This window comes from Sus scrofa, chromosome 4, assembly GCF_000003025.6.
Source record: "Sus scrofa isolate TJ Tabasco breed Duroc chromosome 4, Sscrofa11.1, whole genome shotgun sequence".
NCBI lineage: Eukaryota > Metazoa > Chordata > Mammalia > Artiodactyla > Suidae > Sus > Sus scrofa.
Genome location: NC_010446.5, coordinates 711,538 through 728,685, shown reverse-complemented (window position 1 = coordinate 728,685; position 17,148 = coordinate 711,538). Strand labels below are relative to the sequence as shown.

At 66.0% G+C, this 17,148-nt stretch overlaps 1 protein-coding gene across 27 annotated transcripts in view; it reads right to left on the bottom strand.

Moving 5' to 3' along the window:
- The window catches only part of PLEC (plectin), a 57,505-nt gene that overhangs the window by 25,174 nt on the left and 15,183 nt on the right, over nt 1-17,148 (bottom strand). For 4 of the 27 annotated variants that reach the window (XM_021090367.1, XM_021090369.1, XM_021090368.1 and 1 more), the window contains exon 1: nt 8,371-9,106. The exons of 9 other annotated variants lie outside the window; for them this stretch is intronic. In XM_021090367.1, the coding sequence (XP_020946026.1) occupies nt 8,371-8,908 (538 nt within the window). In that variant the 5' untranslated portion in view covers nt 8,909-9,106. Of the gene's footprint in view, nt 1-1,147; nt 1,397-2,739; nt 3,005-3,540; nt 3,730-5,195; nt 5,279-8,370; nt 9,107-11,934; nt 12,080-17,148 lie in introns of those variants that run through there. 14 more of the 27 variants (XM_021090374.1, XM_021090376.1, XM_021090375.1 and 11 more) reach the window with 6 other exon arrangements.

Sequence of the window (17,148 nt, the reverse complement as noted above, 5' to 3'; positions counted from 1 at the left end):
ACCCCCTCCAGACAGCTCTCTGCTCCCCTGGCACTCCGGAACCCCAGCTCTGATGCTGGGCTGGCCAGCGCCCAGGGCGGTACACCCAGGAAGCCTCGTCCCAGCACACCCACCTGCCCTCCCCCAGCCCCCTTCATTGGACCCCTCACACCAGCAGGAGCCGCTGCATATACAGGCTGAGCGGTCCAGCAGTCGCTGGGGAGGTCCAGCAGTCGCTGGGGAGCGGGGTCCCTGCCTGCAGGGGTTGGGGTGTCACTTTGCTGAGGGGCACAGACACCAGAGGCCCCAGGGAATGAGCTGGGAGCGTGCAGCAGTGGACCCAGGAGAAGCAGGAAACTTGAAGCACCAGGGCCTGATGTCCAAGACTTAAGTGAGCCCCCCGCCCAAACCCCTTCTCCAGCTTCCTCTGTGCGGGAAGGAGCCTCCAAGGATGCTGTCTCATGGTCGTGGTCGGGGTCGGGGTCTCCCCTGGGGTCCCTCCTGCCTCTGGGGCCTCTTACTCCCGAGGTTCCCCCCGCCCAGGGGCCTCAGAGCTCACCCTCTTCCCCCACCTCCCAGTGTGGACCCTCCCGTGCACCGACAGACAACCCCCCTCCCCAGGCAGCCCTGGCGCCCCCAGCAGGCCGTGCTGCGGCACACTTCAGCTGGCCCTGCCTGCCCAGCACTGCTGCTCCTGCACAGGTGCCTGACCCCCGTCCTGCCCAGGGCAGCTGTCCCTCTGCCTCCAGTCCAATGTCGCCTAGAGCTGCCCATAGCTCTCTGAAGAGAGTCGCTGCCCCTTTTAAGACGTGCATACAAAGGCTGGTGGTCCCACCACCGGCGAACGCGACCCTGGGATGGGAAGCCTCCCGGCGGAGAGGAGTACCCGCCCCCGCCCAGGGCAGCCCCGCCCTCGGCACCTCCCTCTCTGCCCCGCAGCCCAGAAACTGAGGCCAAAACTCAAGCCGGCCCCGCCCACCACCCCCTCCCCCTCTCCGGAGGGAACAAAGGGGCAGAGGGGACCTCAGCCCGCCTTCCTCCCCAGGTGTTTCCGGAACATGCCTGGGGGCGGGGCTGTACCTGGGAGGAGCGCCACCCCCGGCCCAGCCCGGTCGGCCCCCCCCAGGGGAGCCCCCTCCGGAGCCACGGCCCCTGCAGCCGCACCCACCTACGCAGCACAGCTGCCGGTAGAGGTAGCCCCGGCGGGCCTGCTCGCAGCCCCCGTCCAGCCAGCAGGGCCGCTCCAGCACAACCCCCTGCGCTGCGAAGGCTACTCCCGCCCCCCGGGAGCCGGGAGCCGCCATGAGCCCGAGCGCCGGGGGTCGCCCGCCCACGAGGACAGCAAACAGGGCAGTGCCGTCTGCTCCTCAGCCCACGCCGCCAGGCCGCTCTGCCCTCGACGCCCTCCCCCGCTGCGGGCGCCTGGCCCAGACGCGGAGAACCTGCCCCGAGGGCGCCCCGCCCAATGTGGGCCTGGAAGCCGCGCCCCTGCTTGGAGGGGAGGACTCGGCTTGGCCTGGAGAACCGGGGGCAGGGAGAGGCTGCCCTCCAGGACAAAGAGGCCTGGGAACAGCCCGGACCGCCGTTCCCCTGGACAACGCCCCCAGCAGGATTCCCAGGAGAGGCCGGGGGCGCGCAAGGAGCCCGCGGGGGGGGGGGGGGGTTGAGAACAGCCGAGAACAGGAGGCGCCAAAGCCCCAGAGGGCACCGGGGGCAAGGGGCAGGCCAGGCCAGCGTCTGACAGGGAACCCCTCCCCACGTGGGGACAGGGGACAAAAGCAGGCCGAGGGAGGGAAGCCAAATGGGGGGGGGTGCAGCCCTGGCGGGAGCGTTTTCACTAACCAGCCCTGCAGCTGAGTCACCAGCTGCTCCCCAGCCCCCAAACCACGCCTCAAGTCCAGAAGCCCCATCCTGACTCAGACCTCCATCCGACAGGCCCACGCGCCCAGGCTAAGACCTAGGCAGCCCCACTGAGGGCAAGCCCCCCACCCTACTGTATGCCCTGAGCAGGCCTAGACACAGCCTGCCTGTCCCTGGTGGTGGGGGAAGGGGCATTCCGGTGTCCAGAACCTTGATCCCCATGCCACCACCCGCTCCAGCTCGTTCCCTCGGCCCCACCAGTCTCCAAGGCCTCTAGCCCAGAGTGGGTGGGTGATCTGAGCAGGAGGAGGGCAGAGCACAGCCTGGTGGCCTGTCCCGAGGTGTTCCCAGGCCCTCGCCAAGGGCACTCAGGCACCTGCCTCACAGCTGTGAAGCCTGACCTCCCACGAGGCCGAGAGGCCCTGCCCAGGCCCCGCCCACCTCGGTGCCACGGGAGCTCTCCCAAGACGCAGCCCAGGACACCAGCCCTGCACCTGCCAGGGGCGGTTTCTGTGTTAACAGTCACCTGTGCTCACCCTGTCCTGAGAGCTAGGAAGGGGTCGCCCTTCCGGACTGGACTGGACGCTCCTATGCTGCCCACGTGGCCCGCTCTGCCCCCACTGTCCAGAGCAGCCTCCCCTTCACCCCCTGCCAGTAGGGTGCCTCGGGGCCCTGCCTCCGGGAAGCCGGCAGGGTCTTTGGCTCAGGGTGGGAGGCTGGGGGCAGGGGCAACGGGGTTTTCAGACCACGTGCAGGTTCTGGACTGGGGACAGGAAGGGCGGGCACAGGGAAATGCAGGGGCGGGAGGGAGGCGGCCCCTTGCCCGCCCCGCCCTAGGCCCCCCGACTTGGGTGGCGGCCAGTGACTGCAGCCCCAGGCGCTAGCCACCAGTGGCCTTACCTTGCTCATCCTGCACCCGCCGGCGGCCCCTGCGCCAGTGCCACACAGCAGCCAAGGTGACAACGTGGCCCACGACCACCAGGGAAGGAAACAGGCTGCCCGAGGGCTCCATGGCTCCGGGGCCGCTCGCGTGCGGGCCGGGCAGGCAGAGCTGCCTTCCGACTGCGCGCGGGCCGGGCAGCCCCCTCCCGCCAGGCGTGGAGGCCGGGACCGCCCCGCCTGCCACACGCCCCACCACTCGGCCTGTCCGGCGCCCCGGAGGCCAGCCCGCCGCCGCCGCCGCACCGCTGCACCAACTGCGCTCCCGCCCGCCCCGCTCCCTCCGCCTTCGGCGGCTCGCGCTCCCCACCCTCCCGCGGCGGCGCCGGCTCAGCTGTCCTGGAGCAGAGCTGTCACGCTCAAGGTTAGCGGGAGCCTTAACCCCTGCTTGCCCGCGGCCCCACCCGCCAGGAGGAGGCGCCTGCGGGGAAGACGGCCAAACCGCAGCCCCCCCAGCACAGCCTGGGCCCTGGGCGGCCTCAGCTCCGTCCCCCCACGCCACCCCCACCAGGACGGTGACCGTGGTGCCCAAGCACCCCGTTCTGCCTCCAAGGGTGCCCCCTGGTGACAGCTGCCAGGTGCCCCAGCCCACACGGGCCTCTGCGCTCACAGCTGACCCAACCCCTCTCAAAGACCAGCGGCCAAGAGTCCCGAAGCCCCCCTGTGGGACAGCGGAGGGGAGGGGAGAAGGACACAAGGACAGAGCCCTTGTCCCCAGCCCCAGCTGGGCTCTCACAAGCTGTCAGAGGCCGCCCCACCTACCAGGCACAATCTTCATGGGGGCAGCGGCAGGAGCCCTCGGCCGACAGGGAGTGGGTGCAGGGTGTGGGGAGGGTCACAGGCCCCTTGGAGGTGGAGGCGGCAGCGAGCCCGAGCAGTGGCAGCGGCGGTGCCGTGGAGGAGGGCACGGCTGTCCGCTGTCAGCAGCAGTGCCTGTGTCCGTGGGGGAGGGGGGTGGGCAGGGGGCCCGGGGGATATAAATATCCCAGGAGGGTAAGCAAGGCCCGTCATTTGTCCAGACTTAGAACATGACGTGCAGAGCGAGGGCACCGGGACCCACAGCCTGCGCTGGAGCCCAGTCTGCCTGGGTGGCGCCACCCACCACCACCACCCCCCGGGCTCCCATGGGCGATTCTAATAATAAGGAGCCTCCAGGTGACAGCGTCCACCTCGGATCAAGGCCGAGCACTGGCACTCAGACCACAGGGGCTGGTGGCCCTACGTGAAGGGACGCAGCCCCACCCTGCTCGCCCTACGGGGTGTGGAAGGAGTAGGGGGTGCTTGGAAAGGCGGCTGGGACAAGGGGTCCCCATACAAGTCACCGAACGCAATGCCCGCCTCGAGGGATGGAACAGCCTCCCCAAAGTCAACCTTGGCCCCGAGACCCAGGCGGCCCCCCGCTCAGGCCGGGCCTCCCCACCCCAGAACCCCAGTCAGGCCCACGTCACATCCTGGACTGCCCAGGGCCCCTGTGTCCTCAGGAAACAGGACGTGGGGAGGGTCACGATTCCTGCCCCCCTCCTCCAGTGGCCTGGACCCCACGGGCCCTACAGACAGAGAATTGCCATTTAGGGTTTTTACATCCCTCTATGTTTATCCCACTAGTTGTTTGTGTGTGTTTGCTTTGTCTTTTTATGGTCGCACCCATGTCATATGGAAGTTTCCAGGCTAGGGGTCAAGTCGGAACTGCAGCTGCCAGCCTGCACATAGCTCATGGCAACAGCGGATGCCTAACGCACTGAGCAGGGCCAGGGATCGGACCTGAATCCTCACCGACACTACGTCGGGTTCGTCACCCGCTGAACCACACCGGGAACTCCCCGGTATATCGCACGGTGTGTCAGGCACCGTTCCCTCTTCATTCTCGCAGAGCGCTGGGAAGTAAGCCCTGTGCTCCTGCTGCATCCTACAGAGGAGGAGACCGCGGCCCAGAAGGAGTGAGAAGCTAACCCTCCGTCACGCACAGGCTGTGACGTCAGCCGGCAGTCCGCCTGCAGCAAGACACAGCAAAGCGCTGGGCCGCTGACCGCCCGGGGTGGGGACGACGAGGGGGAAGGGGGAGGGAGGGCCAGGCCCACCCAAGCCTCCTGCCCATCCGCCTGTGCTTCAGATACTCAATTCTGGAGACTCCTCTGCAGTGGCCAGCGCTGGGGGCTGAGGCTGGGGCTGGGCTCCTCCTCAAAAGAGTCCGTGACTCAACAGCCAGGAGGAGAACCAGCTCCTGGGGACCGAGTGCCCAATGCCCCTCGAGGGGGACGGGCAGAGCTCTGCCACCCCACGGGGTGGACCTACGGCTCCCAGACGCCTCCACCCCACGTCAGACACACCCTGGGCATCTCTGAGCGGGAGCTGTGCTCAGCCCCACATCCCCGAGGCCTGCCTCTCAGGGCCCCAGCCCCCTGCCCGGCCGGCCCTACCTTGGCCCAGCTGAATCAGTTCCTCCATGCTGTACCTGTCCATGGCTGCCGACCAGGGGCCAGGCCGTTCCCAGAGACGACAGAGAGGCAAGGGAGGGAAAGCAGGAAGGAGGGGAAGGGTGGGAGGCAGGGGGAGGGCTGGAGCCCTGGCCTCCCCACCCAGCTCTGGGAGCGACTCCTCCTCGCCGCCCCTTAGTCAGCAGGCCGAGCAGAGCCCAAGCCCGGCGGACCGACGGGTCAGACCAGCCCGCCTGCAATCCCCGAGCCCTCAGGGGCAGCCAGCGGGGCCACTACCGCGCCTCCTGGCCAGCCCACCCTGCCCCTCCTGGACACCCCCTTGCCCAGCCCCTCCCGTGCAGCACTCCCACAACCAGCTCCGTCGCAGCCCCCGGGCCTCCAGCCCTGGCAAACGTGACATCTCTTCGCCGTGTCCAGCCCGGCACTCCTTCTCCAGGCGCTGTCCTGCCCAGCGGCCGCAGGCCCCGGGCAAAGGCACACCTGATCCTGAGGTACCCTGCTTAGGAAACCTGCCAGACGTCACCGCTGTGGCTCGGGTTCGATCCCTGGCCCAGGAACTTCCTCACGGGGGTGGGGGCCAAGGAAAACAACCTGCCAGAGGTTCAGAGCCTGCGCAAAGACAAGGCAGACACAAAGCTGGGGCTCACAGGGAGCAGACTGGACCCACACGTCCCAGTGCACAGAGGGCACCGCATGGCCACTCTGCACCTGACCCTGTCCCCAGGACAAGCGGCGTGGGCACAGAGGTGCACAGCGGGGTCAGGAGAAGCAAGCCCCTGGGGGCCACTGCATTTGACAGATAAAACGGGGGGTGGGGTGGGGGGGTGAGCAGCACATTGGCACACTCCCGAGGCGGGCGCTCAGCTGGCACCTCTTCTCTACGAGAGCATCAGTCCTTCCGAATTTTGAGCCAGGCAAGGTGGTACTGTTTGTAACGTAAAGGAAGTTCACACGTACAGGCCCGGACAAGCCCGTCCCTCCAGTTCTCCATCACACAAGGAGCCCCGAATTCTCCTGCCGCCCGGCCTGCCTCCCTCCCTCCTGAGGGGCAGCTCTTGGCCAACCCCCGTCCTCGTCAGTTGGGGCTCAGCTCAAGGCATCGCCTCGAAGGACCCCTCCCTAACTGCCCCCAGATGCTGGGGACTCCCGGCCAGGGACTCTGCCTGGGTCTGGCTGGTATGTGGCCAAACAAGCAAGTGGACCTCTTCCCACGTGCAAGAGCAGAGCACCAGGGCACAGAGTCCCACGCGGTGGAGGGGGAGTGAGGCACAGCAGGCACGGCCGGCGGTGGCCCTGGGGTGGGGTGGGGGGAGGCCATGCCAGCGAGCAGTGCAGCCAGCCCCCGTGCTGCCGACCTGGCCCTTCTCAGCCCAACTGGAGGGGCAAGAAGGGGCTGTGTGGCTCCTTGCTGGGTAAGTCTTCAAATTCTGAGAAGCCGCCTAGCCTGAGCCGTGTGGAGCCGTGACCACCCCTGCAGACAAGCATGTGGCCCTGTGCCACACCCAGCACCCAAGGCACCCTGGGCGTCCTCCTGTGCCCAGAGTGGTGATCGGGTCCCGTGCTCAGCCCCGGAGAACAGAGGGGAAGGGAGCCCACGCCCGCCAGCCCTGACTCAGCCTGGAGCTGGAGCTCATTTCCTGTTGGAAACTCTGAGCTGCCACCAGCGGCTGCGGCCGGGAAGGGAAGACTGAGTCACCTCCGTCAGGGCCAGGGGTGCCCTCCCCTCTGCCCACTGCGGCCACACCCAGTCCCCCTCCTGGCCTGCAGCCAACTGCCAGCCCAGCCGCCAGGCCTGGCCCCAGACAAGGAAGGAAGAAGAGGAGGGAGGGGCCGGTGCTCGCCACACCCCCCACCCGGGAAGGGGGAGGGGGCTGGTCTGCCAGAGTGGGGCAGGGGCTGGGCACTAGCGAGGCCAAGGCAGGAAGCGGGCCAAGCCGACACCAGCCCCCAGCCTCTAGCCAGAGCTGTGAGTGCCCAGCCAAGCACCACTGTCTTGTGGGAGACACAGTCACCCCCAGGCAGGCGCTGCAGAGGCCACCCCTGGAGCCCACGACCTCACCTGTCCTCCCAGGCGGGCTCCCCAGGGCTTGGCCCCAGCCAGTCCAGCCCGGGCCAGGCCAGAGCTGGGGCTCCCGTTCAGCACCTGCACTGGGTCCCCTGACGCCTATTCATTCACCTAGCCAACTCCCACCCACCCTGCTGGCCTCACCCCAGGCCCCCTGTCCACCCCTCAGAGGCCAAGCTCCTCCCCAGGTAGGGAGACATGGATGGCAGCAGGAGCCGAGCCTGCCTGTGCTGGGGGCTGGGCTGCCCAAGTGGACACCAAGGCCAGCGAGCCCAGAAGCAAAGCCCACCAGCTCCTGCAGGGCAAGAGCTTAGGCACAGAGGGACTCCCCATTGCAGGGGCGTGGTGAGGGGGCGGCTGGCCACCCCTGGGACCACAGGACCTGCTCCATGTTCTGGGATCCCGCTCCCACTGGGAAGGCTCTGTCTAGGCCTCAGGCTGGGCCCAACACCCACCACGCCCTGGCCTCTGGCCCAGTGGCGGATGGTCCTACGTGGGGGTCTGCTCTTCTCCCTCCCTCCCAAGGCTGCCCGCTACGCCACCGCCAACCCCAAACCCACCAAGCGCACAGTCACAATATCACATCTGTGCCACACAACCACGGGGGCAGGTGTCACCCCCAGTGCACAAACTAACAGCTCAGCAAGGTCAGGCCATGACCCACATTGCTAGGGCACAGCTATGCCCTACTCGACCCAGCACCTGCCCTGCTGCCCCCACCGCATGCAAAGAGGGCCTCAGGGCAGGCAGGTCCCTGGGGCGGGGAGAAGGCTGAGCAGGGCACAGGGACGAGGACAGTGCTGGGCAGAGGGTGCAGGACAGGTCTGTGCTAACAGCTGGCCCTGCCAGTCCAGGCACTGCAAGCCCCACCCCTAGCCCCAGGGTGTGCCCAGGGATGGGCTGGCAGCAACCCGCCAGCTCTTCCTTGGCCTGGCCACCCCAAGGTCCTCAAGCTGGGAGGAGCCACGTGGCCCAACGCCACCTGCTGGCGGCAGCAAACCTTTTACACACTTGCTGCCCACACCCAAGCCCACCAGGCTCAGACCTCGGCACCCCCTCCCATCCCCCATGCTGGGGCCAGGGCACAGCTACCTGTGGCTGGGGCAGGCTCCGGGCCAGGCCTCACCAGGGTCCCTGGGGTGGTGGCGGGCACCACAGGGGGCTCAGGTGCCCCCTCCTCAGGCTTCTTCCGGCGGTAGACCCACCGCTCCTCCCGGGCAGGGTCCTCAGCTGGCAGTGGCCCTCGCTTGGGTGGGCAGCCCAGGGGGCCCTGCACGGCCTGCACGTGGGGGGGGCGGCGCGCGGGCATCACCATGGCGACAGGGCGGCGCACTCGCTGCAGAGAGGCGGGCACGATCTCTGGAGGCAGGTGCAGGTACTGGCGCAGGTGGGCGATGCCCTCGTTGGTGAGGTACCAGTAAAAGTGGCGCCAGGCGAAGGTCTCTCGCACCAAGCCCCGTGCCCGCAGGGAGGCCATGGCGCGCATGACCTGCAGGTTGCTGACGCCGGGCACGTGGGGGTGCAGGCTGCGGGGCCGCCGGTCCTTCTTGGCCACCATCACACCCTCGCGGAAGAGGACCTCGTAAATGGCCCGCAGCTGGTCCAGCGGCATGAGCATGCCGGCCACCATGGCTGCTGGGAGCCGGTGAGTCGGGAGGAGGGCGGCAGGCGGGGCACAGGAAGGAGGCCAAGGAGGCGCTCTGGGCACAGGGTGCAGCGGTGGCCGGCGGGGCAGGCAGGCTGTGGCACTGAGCTCAAGGACGCCGGCTCCGGGCTGGTGGGTCGGGCGCCTGGCTCCCGGGCGGGCGGGCTGGTGATCCTGCCGGCACTGCCGCCTGCCCACCGCTTGCGCGAGGCTCCCGCCCCGCCGGCTGGCCCTCCCGCCAGGACGCCCAGGCCGGCCCCCTCTGACTCAGCAGCAAGGGCGGCCCCTCCCACCCGCGGCCAGCGGGGGGCCCCTCGTAGAATGGGGGGCACCCCGCTCGCAGCGACGGCCACCCCAAGGCAGCCCCCCTCCCCTCCCAGACCCAGAGCTCCGCGTCAGAAATGACATCAGTTTCTAAAGACTTCCTTGGGGTTCCTAAGACTGGGGGAGGGGACCCAGGAGTGGCCAAGGACCAAGACTCCAAAAGGTGGCAGAAGGGCAGAGCAGAGGGAGGAGGGTCCTCAGATCAAGGACCCAACTCGGGCTTGTGGACTCGGGCCTCACGGATTCACAAGGACCTGAAGGGGGTGCAGGGCTATTGGGGGGGGGCACTCGAGATCTGAGGGAGGAGAGCTGGGGTCTAGGGGGCAGAGGGGAATGGCTGGGGCAGCTGCTACAGCACACGGACAGGCGGGCTGCAGACACTACTGTCCATCCAGCAGGCAAGGGGACAGAGCCTCCACCACCAAAGGCCAGCCCCAGATATCCACCGCCCAATTTAACACTTGCCATGCCAGGCCAGATCACAGCGGGCCAAGAGCAAGGAGTCAGCTCAGAGCAGGGCACAAGTGGGGGGCTGAGTGGGGCCTCCACCCACCACCACGTCAGGCCAGCTGTCGGAGGCCAGAACCTCTCAGCTGCCACAGGGAATCAAAGTCACCACGTCTCTGCCACCCCAGGCCTGGTGCCCCTGCCGCCAAGAGACACCCCACCCTGGACAGCCTGAGGGCCTCTTGTGGGCCAGCTGGACAGACACAGAGGAGCTGAGCACTAGAGGAGCGGCGGGCCCAGGTGAAAGGGGGCCCGAGCAGCCTGGAAGAGGGGCTGCAGGTTCCACGTGAGGACCCTGGAGCCTGAATGGGCCACACCCAGCAGTCACCCCCCAGGGCCCCCCTAAGAGTAAGTGAGGCTCCAACCACGGAGGTCCTTCTTCCACCCCCACCCCCTACCCCATCCTCCCACTCTGTGCAGCACCCACCCACACTCGCCCGCTCTCCCCCTCCTCGGAGCTGACACACCCATCCCGGAACTGGTTATAAATAGGGCGGGGGGGGGGGGGATCCCGAGGTGGGAGGCGCCGACGGGCAGGCGGCCAACAGGCAGCGCGTGGGGGCGGGTTTGTGAGGCCGTTACCATGGCGCTGCAGGGCCAGCTCCCAACACGCGCGCACACGCACGCAGACACACGCGGAGTTGTGGCGGGGGAAAGTGCAGGCACAGCCAACTGTCCCCACAGCCCGGCCCGCCAGCTCCCTGCGGCGCCGCTCTCCCTGCACCCGCCCCTCCAGCCAGCCGGGCGGGAAGGGGGCCAGCCCCGCGGGACTCCAGCGGGAAGAGAGAGGCCCGGCCTGCGCGGGAGTGAGGCAGCGGCCACGCCTCCTCAGCCTGGCGGCCCGGCGGGAACCAGCACCAGCCGTGGTTTCAGGCCAGTGGCCTGGCCCAGCCCTGTGCCCACGGAAGGCCCACGGCTGGCCTGTCCCTCAGCCTCCCCCCTCAGACTCCCAGGGCTCCACCCCCCCCCCGCCCACTGCACAGCCGCACACTGACCTCTCCCTCCCCGCCACCCGGTACATCCCAACACCTGACCCCTGACCTAACCTCCCCAACCCCCAAGCCTCCCATCAAACCAACGGCAAAGCATGTCCCCCTCCTCAAATAATTCCAAGCCACGTCCAGGGTCCCCAAACACTTAGACCTATGCTCTTGCCCCCTCCCAGCCACGCTTGCACGAGTCTCTGGCCAGACCCCTCAGCCCATCACTCTCCGCGCCTTCCCCGGCGGCCGAGGACCGCAACTGAGGACGCCCAGAAGAAGGACCGCAACTGGGGACGCCGAGAAGGGGGCGGGGCGCGGTGGGGAATCCCCCTCTCTCCCACCAGCCCTGCCCTCGGGGGTGGGCGGAGGAGCAGGGACAAGCCAGCAGCAAAAAGTTCCGGCCGGGCCCGCCGGGCCCGCCCCTGGATACCTCCCTCTGCCCAACATCCCTCCTCGTGCCCGGGTAGGGGCGTCCCCCAGGTCCCACGGCTGGGAGAACGGCCCTTTCTGCCCTCCCCCACCCTGCGGAAACCGCAGCCGCAGTTGCTGATTCAGCACAGGGTCAGCCGGGGCGGGCAGGCAGGGGGCCCCCTCCGCCCCATTCCAGGCCCCTCCAGGTCTCCAGGGCAACCAGTCGGGGCCCTCGGGCAGCCCCCAGGCCCCCCTCGTCCCAGAACAAAGAACCGCAGTGTGGACTTGCCCAGGGCCAGCCCTCCTGGCGCCTCCCCGCAGTGATTCCCCAAGGCCCTCCCTTGTCCCCTCGGACGCTGGGGGGCAGGCCGGCAAGCGGGGCGGGGACTCAGCCGAGTAGAGAGGAGAGAAGGTGCCTACCAGACCCGCAGCAGAGGCCCGCTCCCACCTCCTCCCTGCCCCGCCCCCACTCGCCGCAGCCGCCCGCCCCGCCCCCCGACACTCACTGCAGGGCTGCAGGGCTGCAGGGCTGCAGGGCTGCAGGGCTGCAGGGCTGCAGGGCTGCGTCTGGAGTCCCCCCACCCCTACCCCGCCAGCCCCGGGCGGACCCTGCACCAGTCTTTGAGGGGTATAGGCCTGGGATCTCCTGCGGCTCCAGGTCCCCACCCGCAAGGCTGCCCTCGGGGCGGCAGAGCCCGACCACTGCCCTGTGGGGGCATCGCCGTGCCAGAGGTCACTGCCCGGTACGCCTCCCATGCCCCCGCTCAGTCCCATCCTGGCCCGCACCTTTGAGGGAGCTGATCTCATGCTGGATGGCTCGCGAGGGGTCCATGTCCCCGCCGGGGCTGAGGGCGGCGTCGCTGCCGCCAAGCAGAGCCCAGCCCCGCACCGCACTGCCCCGGCCAGAGCCGCAGCCTGGAGGAGGAGCCGGGAGGCGGGGCTTGCCGGCCGGGGCGGGGCTTCAACTGATCGAAGCGCAGGGCCAGGCCGGCCAGGCGCATGCTCAGGTCGTGCACCGCCCCCACCGTTCCAGCCCCTAACTCCCGGTCGCCTGACCCCGCTCACTCCCGCCGGACTGCCAGGCCACCAGCCTGCATCCAGGCGCCCACCGCAGCCCACAGTTCCCGGGCCTCCGCCCCTGGCCACCCGCAGAGTGCACTCCTGGCTGCTTGTGCATGTGGCTTTCCTGGCCTTGAAGTCATGGTCACTCAGTCCCTGCAGGAGATACCCACCGGTCTGTGCCCCCTGGCGACCTCCGGAGCCAGCACCCTGAGTGAGGAGGGAAGGTGGGGCCTCCTCTGCCAAGGCCCCCCCCCCAGTCCTGCCTGCCCTGGGCTGGGGGCCCTCTCCACCCATGTGCACCTCTGGGTCACCTTGCCCCATCCTGACTCAAAGATACCCTCCACCCTCTGACCCCAAAGATGACACATCCAGCTGCTGCTCCCCCGCTCAGCAAATCCCCACCAGGATTGTCCTGGGACACACGTGTTTTCCCAGCCCTGTGGAGGCACCATCTACCCCACGGTGGCTCAGGCCAGCACCCCGTGACCTCACCCCACAGCCAGACCCACAGGTCCTGGTGGCACCACCTTCCAGTCTGTCCACCTGCCATTAACTGTCCAGGCCCTGGCACACCTCTTTGCAGGGTCCGCACCACCACCCCTAATGCTGACAGGATCAGCCTCCCGGGCACAGCCTGTCACTGCCTGCCCCCTGGGGAGACTGTCAGGGCTGGCACTGCCAGGGTGCCATCAGCTCTGCCTCGTGGTGCCGCAGGAAGCCAAAAGCAAATGCGCAAGGAGGTCCCATTGTGGCTCAGCGGAAACAAAACTGACTAGCATCCATGAGGACGCAGGTTTGATCCCTGGCCTCCCTCAGTGGGTTAAGGATCCGGCATTGCCGTGAGCTGTGGTGTAGGTTGCAGACGCGGCTCGGATCCCACGTGGCTGTGGCTCTGGCGTAGGCCGGCGGCTACAGCTCCAATTCGACCCCTAGCCTGGGAACTTCCATATGCTGAGCGTGGGGCCCTTAAAAAAAAAAAAAAAAAAAAGCTACGGAAAAACTTGCACACCTAAAATCAGTGCTGGCTCTAGTTTTTAAACTGCACGTAATCGATTACAATTTTTTTTTCCTGCTTTTTAGGGCCACACTCACGGCACATGGAGATTCCCAGGCTAGGGGTTGAATCGGAGCTGTAGCTGTCAGCCTACACCACAGCCACAGCAACGCAGAACCCAAGCCGAGTCGCGTCTGTGACCTACACCACAGCTCACAGCAACGCCAGATCCTTAATCCACTGAGCAAGCGAGGCCAGGGATTGAACCTGCAACCTCGTGGGTTCTAGTCGGATTCGTTTCCGCTGCGCCACAATGGGAACTCCTGTGATTACAATTTTAAGCTACTGGAAAGGTGAGGATAGAAAAGCAAGGACTGGGGTAGCAGGAGGACCAGGCCACTTCAGCAGCTCTTCTCACTCTGTGGGACCTCGCAGACGGGACCGTGCCAGGCCCCCGGCCCCCTTAAGTCAGGCTGCCCACCCATAAGTGGCCACTTGCAAACGGGCTCATGGAGAAGGGGTGGCCCCAGGAAGAGGCCCTCGACAGCAGCCATGTGGCAGGGCCCAGGAAGTGGGGTGCAGCCACAGCCCCTGGACAGATGCCACGGGCCTCGCTAAGCCTGTTCCTTGCTTCCTTTCCAGAGCAGGCTTCCCAGAGGAAGGGGCAGCTGAGTGGGGAGGAAAGGTGGGCGGCAGCTGGCCGGCCAAGGAAGAGGGGCACACGTACAAAGGCCAAGGTCGGCCAACCCCAAAGAACGTGGGGAGGGGCCTGGAGACAGAGCTGTGGGTGGGGACCCTACCGGGCCAGGGAGGTCCCTCAGACTCAGGACGAGGACCTGGGGCAAGAGATGTGGGCAGTAGGTGGGTGAGAGGCAAAGGGCCTGACCCTTGTGGCAGTGCCCAACTGTTACAGTCTGGCTGCCCCGGAGACCTAACTCTGGGGTCATCAAGAGGGCAGGTGTCTGACCTGGCACAGCTTCCCCAGCGAGGGCCCTCTCAGGTCCCCTGGGCCAGAGACTCATGTCCTGCGCAGGGCCGAACCCTCTCGAAGTTTTCTGCACATTCACACCCTCGTGGGCCCCACAACCTGAGCCCCAATGCCACAGCCAGGCCCCCTCCCTCCCAGCCCCTCCGCCTGAGCCAAATCCCCTGCCCCCACACACCCCCGCCTGCCATTCAGATCACCACCTGTTCCCACGGCTGGCCTGCCTGCACCTAGCCTCAAACCTGTGCCCCACCCCAGGCAGCCTGCCCTGCTGGAGCTCACTAGTGCTTGGTGGGCAGGTGATCCTGTGCAGGGGTGACATGGGACAGCTGTAGCCCCTGCCAGCAGACGCCTTCCACATAGCTCCCCCACCCCCACCGCGATCACCCGGGGCGGCCTGGCCCAGGGACACCGGACCACAGACCGTGCCTGCAGTGATGGTCCCTGCAACCTAGCTCCCTGGCGGTGGGACCAGGGGCCTTCTCATCTTGCCCCATTCCACGGCCCTGGCCCTGGGTCAACCCTCACCGTGGGGAGGCCGCCCGCCTGAGGCAGGAGAACTTCCTCCACCTGGGCAGCTGCTGGGTGAGGACAGCGAGAACTCAGCCCGACAGCCACCCCGTGCAGCTCCACCTCGGAGGGCCAAGTCCACAGCGTTGTGGCTGGGGGCCTGGGGGTCCTGGTGAAGCTGGGGAGGCAGAGAGGTTACCCTTTGGGGCCCCGCCCAGCTCTCCCTCCATGCAGCCCAGTGCAGAAATAGCACCATTGCCAGGTGTGCACCAGAGACCTTGGGCCACCCCTACGTTCCATCCATTCAGAGGTCCCATCATTCTGCCCCCCGCAACCTCCCAGACCTGTCCTCCCACTGTCTCCACCGCCTCCCTTCTCCCGGCGAGGACGGCGCCGGCCTCCCCGGCCCACCCTCCAGCTCCAGGCGCTCTGCAGACAGCAGTCAGAGGGCTTTCCTGCCCAGACAGGTCCTGGCACGGCCCTGCTGCCACACCTGCTCCAGCCCAGGGGTCTTGTCCAGCTGGGGCAGGGCCGTGCTCTCACACAGAGACGCTGCTCTGAGCCCCTGGGGCACCGCCTCACCACCCCTGCACCCCAGGCCTAGACACAGAGGCATCACACAGGGAAACCAGGCAAGAATCCTGCAGTTCACAGATGGGGTCCCTCCGAGCAGCTCTATCAGTAGAACTTCGTTAATAGATCAAAGTAGTAGTGGTTTTTTTGTTTGTTTGTTTTGCCTTTTCTAGGCCACACCTGCGGCATATGGAGGTTCCCAGGCTCGGGGTCTAATCGAGCTGTAGCCGCCAGCCTACACCAGAGCCACAGCAATGAGGGATCCAAGCCTCATCTGCAACCTGCATCCATGAGGACACGGGTTCGATCCCTGGCCCTGCTAAATGGGTTAAGGATCGGGTGTTGCTATGAGCTGTGGTGTAGGTTGAAGATGTGGTGGCTGTGGTTCAGGCCGGCAGCTACAGCTCCAGTTCGACCCCTAGCCTGGGAACCTCCATATGCTGCGGGCGAGTCCCTAAAAAGCAAAAAAAAAAAAAAAAAAGATAAACAACACGTCCTCCTATGCAGCACGAGGAACTATACCCAATAGGCTGCAATAAACCTCAAGGGAAAGAATATTTTAAAAAATAGTGCTTAATTTTTTTTTTTTTTTTTTTTTTGTCTTTTTGCCATTTCTTGGGCCGCTTCTGTGGCATATGGAGGTTCCCAGGCGAGGAGTCTCATCAGAGCTGTCACTGCCAGCCTACCCCACAGCCACAGCAACGCAGGATCCGAGCCGTGTCTGCGAGCTACACCACAGCTCACGGCCACGCCGGATCCTTAACCCATTGAGCAAGGGCAGGGATCGAACCCACAACCTCATGGTTCCTAGTCGGATTCGTTAACCACTGCGCCACGACGGGAACTCCTGCTTAATATTTTTAATGTTCACAACACAGGATATAAACTACCTTGGATTAACATAATAAAAATCAGCCCGAACTTCAGTGCAGAAAGGTCTGCAAGCGCAAGAACCAGATGCAGGAGCTTCATGTCGCCAGATGCAACATCACCACACCCCCGCTGGCAGGGGACCCTCGGTGGGGCTGGAGCTGCGACCCCGCCCCACTGGCCACCGCAGTTAATAATTGCCTCCTTTACTGATCACATGATGTTGTATCGGCTCGGTGAGGTTCTGTTGTTTGCCTGGAATCACAGCACTGGGTGCTGGCAGGTGTAGGGCCTGAGACCTTCCAGGCGCCGCTAATACCTTGCAAATAACTTGGAAACTTTTTAAAAAGATTGTGTTTGAGCAGGAACCCCCCACCCCAGCAGTGAAGGTCCTACTGGCTTGTCGCCTCCCCAGCCCTGCACAGTGGAAGTCACTGTCATTACTGGCTTCCTGTTTATCCCTCTGCAATTCCTTTACATAGAACGTCGAGCCAATGCAAACATGATTCTAGGTTTTCCTTTTTTTTTTTTCGCCTTTTTAGGGCCGCACCCATGGACTATAGAGGCTCCCAGGCTAGGGGTCCAATCGGAGCTGCTGCTGCTGGCCTACCCCACAGTCACAGCAACACGGGATCTGAGCCGCGTCTGCGACCTGCACCACAGCTCACGACAACGCCGGATCCTTAACCCACTGAGCGAGGCCAGGGATCGGACCCATGTCCTCCTGGGTGCCACTTGGGTTCGATCCCGCTGAGCCACGACCCTTTTAACACAAAAAGTGACGCCTCGCATGCACTTTTCTGACCCTTGCCTTTCGGTGCCACTGCGCCCGGGGGTCTGCGTCCGCCCTCCCTCAGGCTGCAGGTTGCCGGCCTCTGCTCTCGACGCGCTGCGTTTTAGGTCTGACCTTTTCACTGGCCTGGTTCCCACAGCTTCACCCATACAATCCAGAAATTCTGGTTTCCGGATTTTTGCCAATCTGATAGGTGATAAAAACGACACTTTG